This window comes from Cricetulus griseus, assembly GCF_003668045.3.
Source record: "Cricetulus griseus strain 17A/GY chromosome 1 unlocalized genomic scaffold, alternate assembly CriGri-PICRH-1.0 chr1_0, whole genome shotgun sequence".
NCBI classification, from domain to species: Eukaryota; Metazoa; Chordata; class Mammalia; order Rodentia; family Cricetidae; genus Cricetulus; species Cricetulus griseus.
In genome coordinates this window covers 171,026,957-171,039,025 of record NW_023276806.1, presented here as the reverse complement: position 1 = coordinate 171,039,025, position 12,069 = coordinate 171,026,957, and the positions used below count along the sequence as shown (strand labels likewise).

At 41.1% G+C, this 12,069-nt stretch overlaps 1 protein-coding gene and 1 pseudogene across 11 annotated transcripts in view; one reads left to right on the top strand and one right to left on the bottom strand.

Annotated features, from left to right (window-relative positions):
- The window catches only part of Srpk2 (SRSF protein kinase 2), a 195,857-nt gene that overhangs the window by 72,506 nt on the left and 111,282 nt on the right, over nucleotides 1–12,069 (bottom strand). For 7 of the 11 annotated variants that reach the window (XM_035451593.1, XM_027393411.2, XM_027393412.2 and 4 more), the window contains one exon: nucleotides 402–455. The exons of the other annotated variants lie outside the window; for them this stretch is intronic. In XM_035451593.1, the coding sequence (XP_035307484.1) occupies nucleotides 402–455 (54 nt within the window). The remainder of the gene's footprint in view (nucleotides 1–401; nucleotides 456–12,069) is intronic. 11 annotated transcript variants of the gene reach the window in all.
- Nucleotides 5,493–5,917, top strand: LOC100762751 (annotated as a pseudogene).

Genomic DNA, 12,069 nt, shown 5'->3' with positions numbered 1-12,069 from the left:
AGGTAGTATTAAACATTTCAGCAAAACTTCATATAAAATAAAACCTCATATCTAATTCTCTCTTCCTCCTCCTTTATAGCTTAGGAAATATCCAGTTGGCATTTAGGTAACATTAGGTAAAGCCACATGCTAGGCAAGAAAAACAATGATTTCATTTATTCTCCCCAATGAAAAAGTAAGTTCTAAGCTTTCTATAAATCAACATAGGTAAGATGTCTGTTATGGGAGGCAGAAATGTAACATGCGCCCCAGTGTCCCTCACCATGTGAAAACCCTGCTCCTCTTGGAGTGGGTATATAAGATACGACAAAGATATATGGTCAAGGAAGTATGCACTGGATGGCTTGACTCAATCAGCTCAGACCTAAAAATCAAGCAAGCAAGCAAGCAAACAAACAAACCTCAGTGTTTTCTCTAGCTGGTCACTGGAGCAGCAGAGACATGGTTGAGCTGGCCTGAAAGAAAGCAAACATCCATCTGTGAACTGCCAACTAGGGCCACAAATCATGTAAGTAACTGCCAGCAGCATCTATGAGTGACAATAGTCCTAGCCATCTGCTAGAAGAATAATAGGACAAAAAGGACTTCTATTCTACAAACTAAAGAAACAGCCTCTGTCAACAACCCTTATGTTGCAGGAGGCCCTGGGGCTCAGATAAGAATTTCAGACTCAACTGATACCTAATTTTAGACCAAGAAGAAAGCAGCAATGCTATGTACCCTCATCTCCAACATACAAAACTAAGTTAATGAATGGATGTGGTTTGAAGCAGCTGTGTTTATTAATTTGTTACTGCAGCAAAAGAAACAAACACAGCTATCAAGTTCCTCAAAATTTACCAGAGCAGGCCAGGCAGTGATGGCACACACCTTTAATCCCAGCACTTGGGAGGCAGAGGCAGGTGGATCTCTGTGAGTTCGAGACCAGCCTAGTCTACAAGAGCTAGTTCCAGGACAGCCTCCAAAGCCACAGAGAAACCCTATCTTGGAAAAAAAAATTTTTTTACCAGAGCAACTCATGTAGAAATAGCAGGTCTTATCTCAGAGGAAGACTGGGGTCTATTTAACATAAAGGAAATGGCAAAATGACTTCAGCTGGGTAAACTGGAATGAGAGAAAGTAGGTTCTCATTTTAGACAAGGGCAGGTTTAAAAATAATAATAAAAGCTCTCCTCAAGTACAAATAGAAAAAGAATAATTAGTTTCATATTTAAAAAGCACTGAGACAAACTCCTAGAATCCATATGTAGAAAAGAAGGAGTGATGACCAGGCTAAGGAAACCCACAAAAAACAGCCGACCTGAGCAAGTGGGAGCTCTTGGAACCCAGTCTGACAGCTGGTGAACCTGCATAAGACTGAACCAGGCCCCCTGAATGTTGGTGTCAGTTGGGGGCCTGGGCAGTCTATGGGGCCTCTGGCAGTGGAACCAGTATTTATCCCTAGTGCTAGAATGGGCTTTGAGAACCCATGCCATATGGAGGGATACTCTCTCAGCCTAGATACATAGGGAAGGGCCTAGGTCCTGCCCCAAATGATGTGACAGACTTTGGGGATGGGAGGGGGGATAGGTGGGGGGCCCTGGAAGGATGGGAGGGAGACGGAACAGGGATTGATATGTAAAATAAGATTGTTTCTAATTTAAATAAAAAATTATTTAAAAAATCTTTATGAGGTAATAATACCTTTGCTGACAGTCTGAATAGAGATTAAGACCAAGTATAGCTATGGTGTCAGCAGCTCTCTCGGTGCCCACAGCTCTTAGCACTACTGGTTCTTAGTGCTATGCACTCAACTGTAGGCCATTCTGCTCAGTTCCAAAAAAAAAAAAAAAAAAAATCAAAGCAAAACAAACAGAGGCCATCACCAGGGCTTCACTAGGCCAAAACTGCAGCATAGGGGACAGAGTTCCCAAGCTGGTTAACTTAAGATGTAAGGAGCGAAGTTCATACACCAAAACAGAGGCCAATTTAGAACATCGGTTCTCAACCTGAGGGTCATATCCCCCTTGGGGAGTGAATGACCCTTTCACAGAGATCACATACCAGGAAAAAAAAACAAAAAACAAACAACAAAAACAAAAACTAGCTCCCTATTGCTCAAGATGGCATTATTTCCTAGAAAACTGGAGTGACTTCCCACCTCATCTATGTTTTAGCCCCCAAAGGTTTAGGACCTGGAGATGGTTCATCGGTTAAGAGCACTGGCTTTTCTTTCAGTGGAGCCCCGTTCAGTTCCCAGCACCCACTTGGTGACTGGGGGGGGGGGATCTAACGCCCTCTTCTGTCCTAGAAGGACACTATACATGCATACAAGCAAAACACTTATAGAAATGAAAAAAATCATTTAAAATAATTTAGCATACGCCTTTAATCCCAGCACTTGGAAGGCAGAGGCAGGTGGATCTCTGAGTCTGAGGTCAGCCTGATCTAGAAAGAAAGTTCCAGGACACTCAGAGCTACACAGAGAAACCCTGTCTCCCCAACCCTACACTAATGCTTGATCAGCTGAGTTCCTAGGTTGAGTTAGGACCAAAGAGGTGCTTTCATCAGAGAATAAGTGAAACTGATACATAAAATGGGTGAAAAAGGCTGGGCGTTGGTAGCACACGCCTTTAGTCCCAGCACTAGGGAAGCAGAGGCAGGCAGATCTCTGTGAGTTCAAGGCCAGCCTGGTCTACAGAGCAAGTTCCAGGACAACCTCCAAAGCAATACAGACAAACCCTGTCTCAAAAAAACAAAAATAAATAAATAAAAAATGGGTGAAAAAGGCAAAATTAGTGGGGGAAAACTGGAACTGTTAAGTCTAGAAAGCATGCTAAAAACCAGAGCTAGATCTCATCGTCTGAAGGTGGGCACTGGTTTCCCTCACCTGTGTAGTAACATGGTGCTTCCTTTCCTCTTTTGAAAGGAAACAGATGAATAGAGAGGATGCATATGATAAGCTTGATAAGAAAAGAAACTCCTGCTTTAGCTTACTTATGGTTGAGTGACAGGTGGATTGCTCAATAGCACAAAATACTGTAGGGATTGTATGATATATAGATTTTTAGAGAACATATGTGTACCAAAACAACAACAACAAAATTCCAAGAAAGATGAACTTTTACTCTAGGATAAGACATAAAGGGCAGGCAAAGAACCCATATGTTTTCCTGTTTGTGAGGAATCTGAGGTTGCAGCAGCAGGGTACAGTGCTACCAAAAGTTTATTAAATCTATCCTAAAGATCTGCTGTAGAGTTAGGCATGGTGGCACACACCTTTAATCCCAGCAATCAGGAGACACAGGCAGGTGGATGTAGCAGAGTTTTTCTTGTCCACAGCCCCATCAGCCCCAAATAAAAACACAGAGACATATTAATTCTAAAACTGTCCACCGATGGCTCGGGCTTCTTATTGGCTGGCTCGGATTAATAAAAATAGGCTAATAATTAAGACAAAGTATTTGCATGTGGTCTTATCTGACTAGAGAAGGGTCCAGACCTGTTACTCCTTCCTTGGCTACATGGCATCTGTAGGGAAAGGGGGCTAGCCAAAGAAACACACCCTGAGCAGAGCCACTTTGGCCCTGCAACCAGAACCAAAGAAATACACCCTGACTCTGAAACCAGAGCCAAAGAAACACACTTTGTCCCTGGAATCAGAGCCAGTGAAAGAAATACACCTGCCCCTAAAACTAGAGCCAAAAGGCTAAAAAGGACCAGTGAAAGAAACACACTTTGGCCCTGAAACCAGAGCCAAATCTGACCCTAAACCTGTGCAGAAAACTAACCAATCTGTGAGCAGATCTAGCCAATCTGAGCTCAGGAATTGAAATCTGACCAATCCCCACCCTGGAAAACTTCACCCCTTAAGAATCCCCATATAAATCCTGTGTCTGTTCAGCTTGTGGCTGTTCTGGCTGCCCAGCTGTCCTCTGCCACCCTGGCAGAGATGACCCTAGATGGAGAAGGGCTGTAACACTTTTCTCCTGAGGAAACCTTCCCTGGCCAAGCGAAGTTGTTACACTCCTTCGCTCTCCAGTGGACTGGAGCCGAAATCATTCACACAGGAAAAGAACAGTCCATTTGTTGAATGACAACAGGTATAAAGCTCAATTCCCACCTTTTTATCAGATACAAACACCAGCTCTTAATGGAGCAAGTGCTAAAATTGTTAGCTTAACTATGAAACTCCTAGGAAAAATCATCTCCACTATTAACAATGAGAAAATAAAAATTAAGCCACAATGAGAAAGAACTTCACATCCACAAGAATAGAGATAATAATCAAGATGGACAATGGATTAGGAAGGATATGCAAAAATGGGAAATGGAGAACTGCCTAGCAATTTCCCAGCAGGCCCAACTGTTGCCATATGCCTCAGCAACAACTGAGATCTGACCTCCAAAAGTGGAAGCTCATGTCCACACAGAAAACCACACACACATGCTCACTCATGTCCACACAGAAAAGTGCACATACATGCTCACTCATGTCCACACAGAAAAGTGCACATACGTGCTCATAGGAATGTTATTCCCCAAGCCATCTGGTGCTGAGGACGAGACCCAGAGCCTCACACGTGCGTGGATAGCTTTTGTGTTCTCTACCATTGCACTATAAGCCTAGCTCAATTATTCATCATGGCCAGAAGAACAAACAACCCAATGTCAATACCATGATAAATAAAATAATGACACTAAATAAAATGATGGTACACTCATTAAATGGACTTAGCAATAAAAGAAGTGTTGGATAGATGTTACTGTGTGTAATGTATGAATCTTGAAAATACCATAAACACTCACCAAAGATCATTCTCCTAAAAACTGAGTAGGGTAGGTTACTTGCTACTTAAGGTTTACAACAACGTAGAAATAAAGGTGATTTACCAAACTACATGGAGTTTCATTGGGGTTGTTGAAAATGTAATTGGGCAGTTGATGGCAAAACTGAGTATATCCTCATTATTTTAAATGGAGAAAAATCAATATAAATCATCCTAACAAAAACTGTTTCACATGAATAACAAAGTATTTCCACATGTATCATTACTAAAAAAAAGGAACAGAGAACTATATATTGCATGTTATTCGCTTTACACAAAGATGGAGTAACACATACAAAGAACACCTAGAGGAGGAACAAGCCGCAAGCAGCACTGGTTTTCTCCAAGAAAGAGTTAACGTTTCAAGAATTTTCTATGCTCCTTCCATACTTTTTTCAATTTAATTTCCCATGTATGCCAACAGAAAAAAAAATTATTAATTTATACAAAAAGGAAAGAAACTCAACAAGAAGGCTAGGGGTGGCTCAATCAACAAGCACAAGGAGTTCAGGTGACTTTCCAGCACTCGCAGGAAAGGCCAAGCAGGGTGGTGCTCTCCACTGTGCTCTTGAATGTTGGAAAAGACAGGATATGTTTCCCAGGAGCCCTCATGCCAGCTAGTCTTTGCAAATCAGTGAATTCCAGATTCAGTCAAAAAGCTTCTCAAAAATCCCTTGTGCCCTTCCTTTCCAATTTGGGCCCGGCAGAATGGCTCCTGCAAAGAAGGGTGGCAAGAAGAAGAAGGGCCTTTCTGCCTTCAAAAAGGTGGTGACCCAAGAATACACCATCAACATTCACAAGCGCATCTATGGAGTGGGCTTCAAGCAGCGTGCTCTTTGAGAACTCAAAGAAATCCGGAAATTTGCCAGGAAGGAGATGGGGACTCCAGATGGCTCAATAAAGCTGTCTGGGCCAAAGGAATATGGAATGTTCCATACCGTACAGAAAACGTAATGAGGATGAGGACTCACCAAACAAGCAGTACACATTGGTAACCTATGTGCCTGTTACCACATTCAAAAATCTACAGACAGTCAATGTGGATGAGAACTAACCTGCTGAGTGTCAAATAAAGTTGGAGAACTGCCAAAAAAAAAAAAAAAAAAAAACTTCTCAAAAAAATAAGGTGGAGAGCCTGGGAGACGGCTCAGTGGTTAAAAGTGCTTGCTGCATAAGCATGGACATGAGCTGGCATCCCCAGATGCCAGACAAAAGTCAAGCAGTAACACACATCTGTACCCCAGTGCTGTGAAAAGCAGACAGTAGTACCCCAGGCTCCTGCTGGCAGCCAAATGATACAGAAAGCTTCACATTAAAGGAGACCCCATGGAGATGGCAGGGTAGCTCAGCCAGGAAAGGTACTTGTTGCCAAGCCTGACTACCTGAGTTCAATTCCTAGGACCCATGTGTAGGAGAGAACCAAGTCCTTTAAGCTGTCATCTGACCGCCACATGAAATATACTTGTGTACACACACACACACACACACACACACACACACACACACACACACACACACACACACACATATTCTTTCCTCTGTCTCTCCTCTCGGATGGATGGATGGATGGATGGATGGATGGATGGATGGATGGATGGATGGATGGATGGAATAATTTTGTTTTAATGTGGTCGAGAAACAGTTGAGGAAAACATCCTAACAGCAACCTCTAACTTCCACAAATGCTCTCAAAGATCACTGCACACTGTGAACACCCATACATCTATCTCACACACACAGCAAACAAATTAATAAGGTGGAAAGTGATGAAAGGAAACATTTGAAATTAACCTCTAGCCTCCATATGTGGGCTACATGAAACCCACAGCTTGGAGGAAGCACGTGAAACTAAGGTATATCTTCAGATCCTCACACAATTCCAAATTTTTCAGCAAGTGTAGGTTTGAAGACCACATAAGTTAGAACTAATGTCAACCTTACCAAAGAAATTGAATATAAATCTCTGAGCTGCAAATAAACATCATTCCAGCTGGGAATGGTGAACACTTAAGAATCCATCCAAAATCATTTTTGAAGGATACATCAACACAAGCAGGCTGAGATCCCAGCTCCACCAGTCCCAGGATGAACCCTCTCCCACACCAGCCAACGAAATATACTCAGAACACAATCTGTACTTCTCCAAGCTAGAGAACAAGCAGGAACTTTCCCTGCAAAACTGCAATCCCAAACCTCCTACCTTGGAAAGAGCATTTAAATTCACAGCTAACAGACCAGACTTGAAATCTTCAAACACAGAAATTAATTTAGAGTGCTTCTGGGTTAGTAGCAATCCCAGGGGACATAGCAAAGTGAAAGCAAAGCCACTTGGGCTGAATCCTCCATCTGGGCTCACTGGGACTCTAAGCAATTACATAGAAAAAATGTGCTTAACATTTTTTAATCACAATATAAACAGGAAAACCACATTTAAGAACAAGCCAAAAGAAAAAACAGCAGACAAAATCAGATGTCAAATACTAGCAATACAAAACACAACTACAAAAAAGTATAATGGTTCCCCAGTATCCCAAATACTCAACCCAACTCTACAGATGCTCAAATCTCTTAGGTTAAGTGCCATAGTATCTGCATGTGATCTGGGCACACACTTTAAACCATCTCTAGATAATTCTAGATAAAATATAAATGTAAGTGGTAGCTATGCCACACTATCTGTAAGTGTTTGATACAGGTACTTTTTTTTTTAAATTTTTTGCCTCCTATCCCACCATTTTCAATCCACAGTTGGTTAAATTAGCAATTATGAAACCCACAGATAAGAAGGAAATGACTTCACAATTTTCATAGAAATGAAAGGAAATCAATGGATTACAGAGGGACAATGTCTGTTAAACATGAATTGTCTAGATAATAAACAAGACTGGAAAGTGAATCTGAAGACACTATATAGGAGCAACATAGAATCAGAAAGTAAAAATATAAAAGAAAAACTGAAGCCAGCTGGTGGTGGACAGATATAATCCAAGCAGTTAGTGGGCTGAAAAGCTCAAAGACCCAAAACTTTAAGGCTGGCTTAAGCTACATGGTAAAGATTGTGCTTCAAACATAAATTAAATGAAATAAGGAAAAACTTGAGGCCTGGAGTAGGTAATGACAAAGCCTAACCTTTACCTACTTTTTGGAGGTTTTAGAAAAGACAGAAAACAAAGAAGAGGCTGCAATGAGAAGCAACAACAGCTGAGAACTGTTCAGAATTAACGAAGACCATGCTTTCTCAGATTCACACAGCACACAAAAAGTTTCAATACTCAAGTCCCCAATGTAATAAAAAGAAAGAATACCAAAGGGGAGGAGCCATTTTCCTACCTAGTCATAATGAACATCTGCCTAACATTTATATAAACACGCAGAAAGTAAAAAAAGGAAGGAAGGAAGGAAGGAAGGGAGGAAGGAAGGAAGGAAGGAAGGAAGGAAGGAAGGAAGGAAGGAAGGAAGGAAGGAAGGAAGGAAGGGTATTTAAAAAAACACCAAAAACTAAATTTATCATCCACAGGACTTCTTCTTAAGGAACTAATACAAAACAGATTTCAGGAAAACAAGAAATGATCATGAAGGAAGGTCTAAAGTACAAGAAAGTATGGTAACACTCAGCAGACTAGTAAATATTGTTTTGAATACATAGGATGTGTATCTTTGGGCTGGCAATAAACACACTATTTATAACAACAGGATTTTAAAAAGCAAACACTTGCTGGGTATGGTAGGGCATGTCTTTACTCTCAGAACTCTGAAGGGAGAAGCAAGTGGATCTCTGTGACTTAAGGCCAGCCTGATCTACATAGCAAGTTCCAGGCTAACCAGAGCTAGACAATGAGACCTTGCTTAAACATGCACACACACACACACACACACACACACACACACACACACACACACACACACACACTTAGCACACACACTTAGCACACTACTGTCCTAAGTGTTTTATTCACATTATTAACTCAATCTTCAAAACAGCTCTGTGACACAGCACAATTATTCACCCTATTTTCTATCTGAGAAATGATGACATTGTGGTAAATAGTGTCTTTGAGGACATTCCGTTAGTGAAAAAGAAGGAATGAGCTTGCCTTATCAAACAGCTAGACTTGAACAGCAGTATTTCTAGGCCAGCAAACCCTGGGACAGAACAATAAGTGGCAGGTTGCTGGCACTGAGACAGGTGAATGGGAAATATGCAGAAAGTACAACAACCACGGGGTTGATGACAGGAGCCATGACAACACTGTATATACTCTTGACCAGAGTCTGACCACAGGCCTAGATTCTGATGCAGGTGGCTGTGGAGCCATTAAAGAGTCAATAAACAGACACATGCAGCTACCATAACCATTACATACAAGTTCTTTATTCTATTTTACCGTGTGTGTGTGTGTGTGTGTGTGTGTGTGTGTGTGTGTGTGTGTGTGTGTGTGTAAGTGTGTGTAACTTTAACGTACTGGTGTCACAACTGTAACACCAGTTCCAGGGAATTTAATACCATTCTGGCGTATGCAGGCCCAGGCATTCAAGTAGCGCACATATATACATGCAGGCAAAGAATACTACAATAAAATACAATAAAAATAAATTACTACAAAAGGCATTAATTGTAACTGAATAATGAAATCCTAGTCAGCAACAACAAACAAGTGCAACAGGAACTTAAAAGCCAACAAAGCAAAGTACAAAAAAACTAGTGTTAGTATTCAGATTGTCTGTGGGTTCTGACAGGATACGCCCTCAGCTGCAGCCACTAAGAGCACCACCTGAGCACATTCATTATGTTCCCCTTTAAAAGGGCCCTGCCCACCTCTTGCCCTCCCCCATCTCCCCCCCATCTCTCTCTCCCCTCTGCCCTCTCCCTGCCCCTCTTTCCTCTCTCCACTGCTCCTGTCCCCAGGCCGGTCTCACCCCTCCCCTTTTAATGATCCCTTTCCCTAATAAAAAACCCCTCCACTTGAACTCTGCCGCATGGTGTCTTTCTCTTGCAAGCTGCTTTTCTTAAATTACAACAACTACTAATCACAAGATGCCATTTTTGAAGAGCAAAGCTTCAGCAGCAGACAGCAGACAAGGGTGCTAAGAACCAGAAAGTCAGAGAGATCAATTACCACAAAATGGTTTCTCATGGTTGTGGTTACATTGATTCTACCTATACACTATATACCTAAAAATAGACACCCTTGTTATCATTCATGTAACCAACAGGCAATGCGGCCTCCAGTGGTTGCTTTCTATGAGGTGGAGAAAGCACATCTGCATTACATCCCACCTAGTTCAGCCCAAATACTTTTCATTTGAAACCAAAACACATAAATGACTATCTCTTAAAATCAGAGGACAGGCATTTTATGTGATCGAGAGCCAGTATATCTGACAACTGAAGGCTTCCCTGAAGAGTATCAAATCCATACACTTGCCAGAACTAGAACTCAAGACCCTCTCTTCTAAGCATCCCATCAACACGAGTCAAGTCAACTCAGTACTGTGCTATTCTCTCCTCTTGTGTCATAAATCTTGGTATTCTCTCCTACTATTCGAAACTCCACCAATGTATGGGGAAGATTCCTCATTTATTTGTTCAAGAAATTCTTACAAAACTCAAACTATATTGCTAAACTGAGTAAGTCTTCTCTCATACAACCAGGAATTGGACATATTAGGGTGACAAATATATAATTACCAAAATAAAGTAAGCCAGAAAGTATTTAACATTTTTTTAGGATTTTTTTTCATTTTTAATTGTGTGTGTGTGTGTGGGGTTATATACAAGGATCACCAAAGAGGTCAGAGACATCAGTTCACCTGGAAATGGAGTTCCCTGATATGAGTGGTGGGAACCAAACTCATATCCTTTTCAAAACAATATGGGTTCTTAACTGCTCAGCCATCTCTCCAGTCCCACAAATTCCTTAATGACCATAAAGCCTTAAGGTACAGTAACTAGAGCTTGCTATAAGGTCAATGCCAGGAATAAAACATGGTAAAAAGGAGGGTGTTCACTTGCTTGTTCAGTCTCTAGGAACAAGAAAGAATAAAGTAACAACAGACCTAACTAACGAAAATTCTTGTCAGAAGAAACTGTGTATGAGCATATATGGCAGTAGAAAGGGTCTATATACTTTCTTTTATTGCTGATATACTAAGAACCACATAAAATACTAGCAAAAATACTAGAAAGATTGGGGTCATGTTTTGACAACCTTTCATGAAATATCTCAAGTTCACTTGGATAGGAAATAAAATGCAACATGAAAATTAAATCCATTTTGAAGGCTGTAGTACAACAGGCCCTAATTAGGACTATCTACCACAGTCTGTGGTTTTTTCAAAACCCAAAAGAGCAAAACCAAGGAAGAGTCTGACCTAGTAGGTCTGGAATGTGGTCTGGGCACTTGTCACTAAGAGACTATATATACCCATATATACCCAAGTTATAGCCAACTGGGCACATAGTGAGACTCTTGAAAATCTATAAAAAAAAAAAGTCATAATATCTCTAAGAGAGATTTATTGGCAATTTTTCGAAGCATGCTTGTGATCCAGCTACAAGCAAAGAAAGCAGTTACAGATGGCAAGAAAAGGCTGATAGAAACATGAGAGACCAAAGGATTTCAGAAGCAGAAATTCTATCCTTATCAATGTATGTTTGTATAAAAATTAATTATACTACATGGCCAGGCTTGTTGGCACACACCTTGGATCACAGCACTAGGGAGGCACAGACAGGTGAATCTCTAAATTCAAGGCTAGTATGCTGCAGCCTGGTCTACAGAGTGAGTTTCAGGACAGCCAAGACTACACAGAGAAACTCAGTAGGGAGGGGGAATTACACTAATCATAGTTTTCAATTATATCAATGAAATTAAATATGTGTTAATGACAGACATATAAATAACTACACTCTAATATATTAGGCTTTCAATTCAGAAAACAGGTCAAATAAAGTTTTGATTTAAACAACTGTTTAGCATTCTGTTTTCTTCATTAAGCCTACTTCTTTTTCTTTTGGTTTTTTGAGACAGGGTTTCTCTGTGGCTTTGGAGGCTCTCCTGGAACTAGCTATTGTAGACCAGGCTGGTCTTGAACTCACAGAGATCCTCTCTGCCTCTGCCTCCCAGGTGCTGGGATTAAAGTCGTGCGCCATCAACGGCCGGCTAAGCCTACTTCTTAGAATATTCTTTCATTATTCTTAAACCACCCCAGAGTCCTGATGCTGATTCTCCTGTAGTATCCCCTTCTCCATTCCCATTGA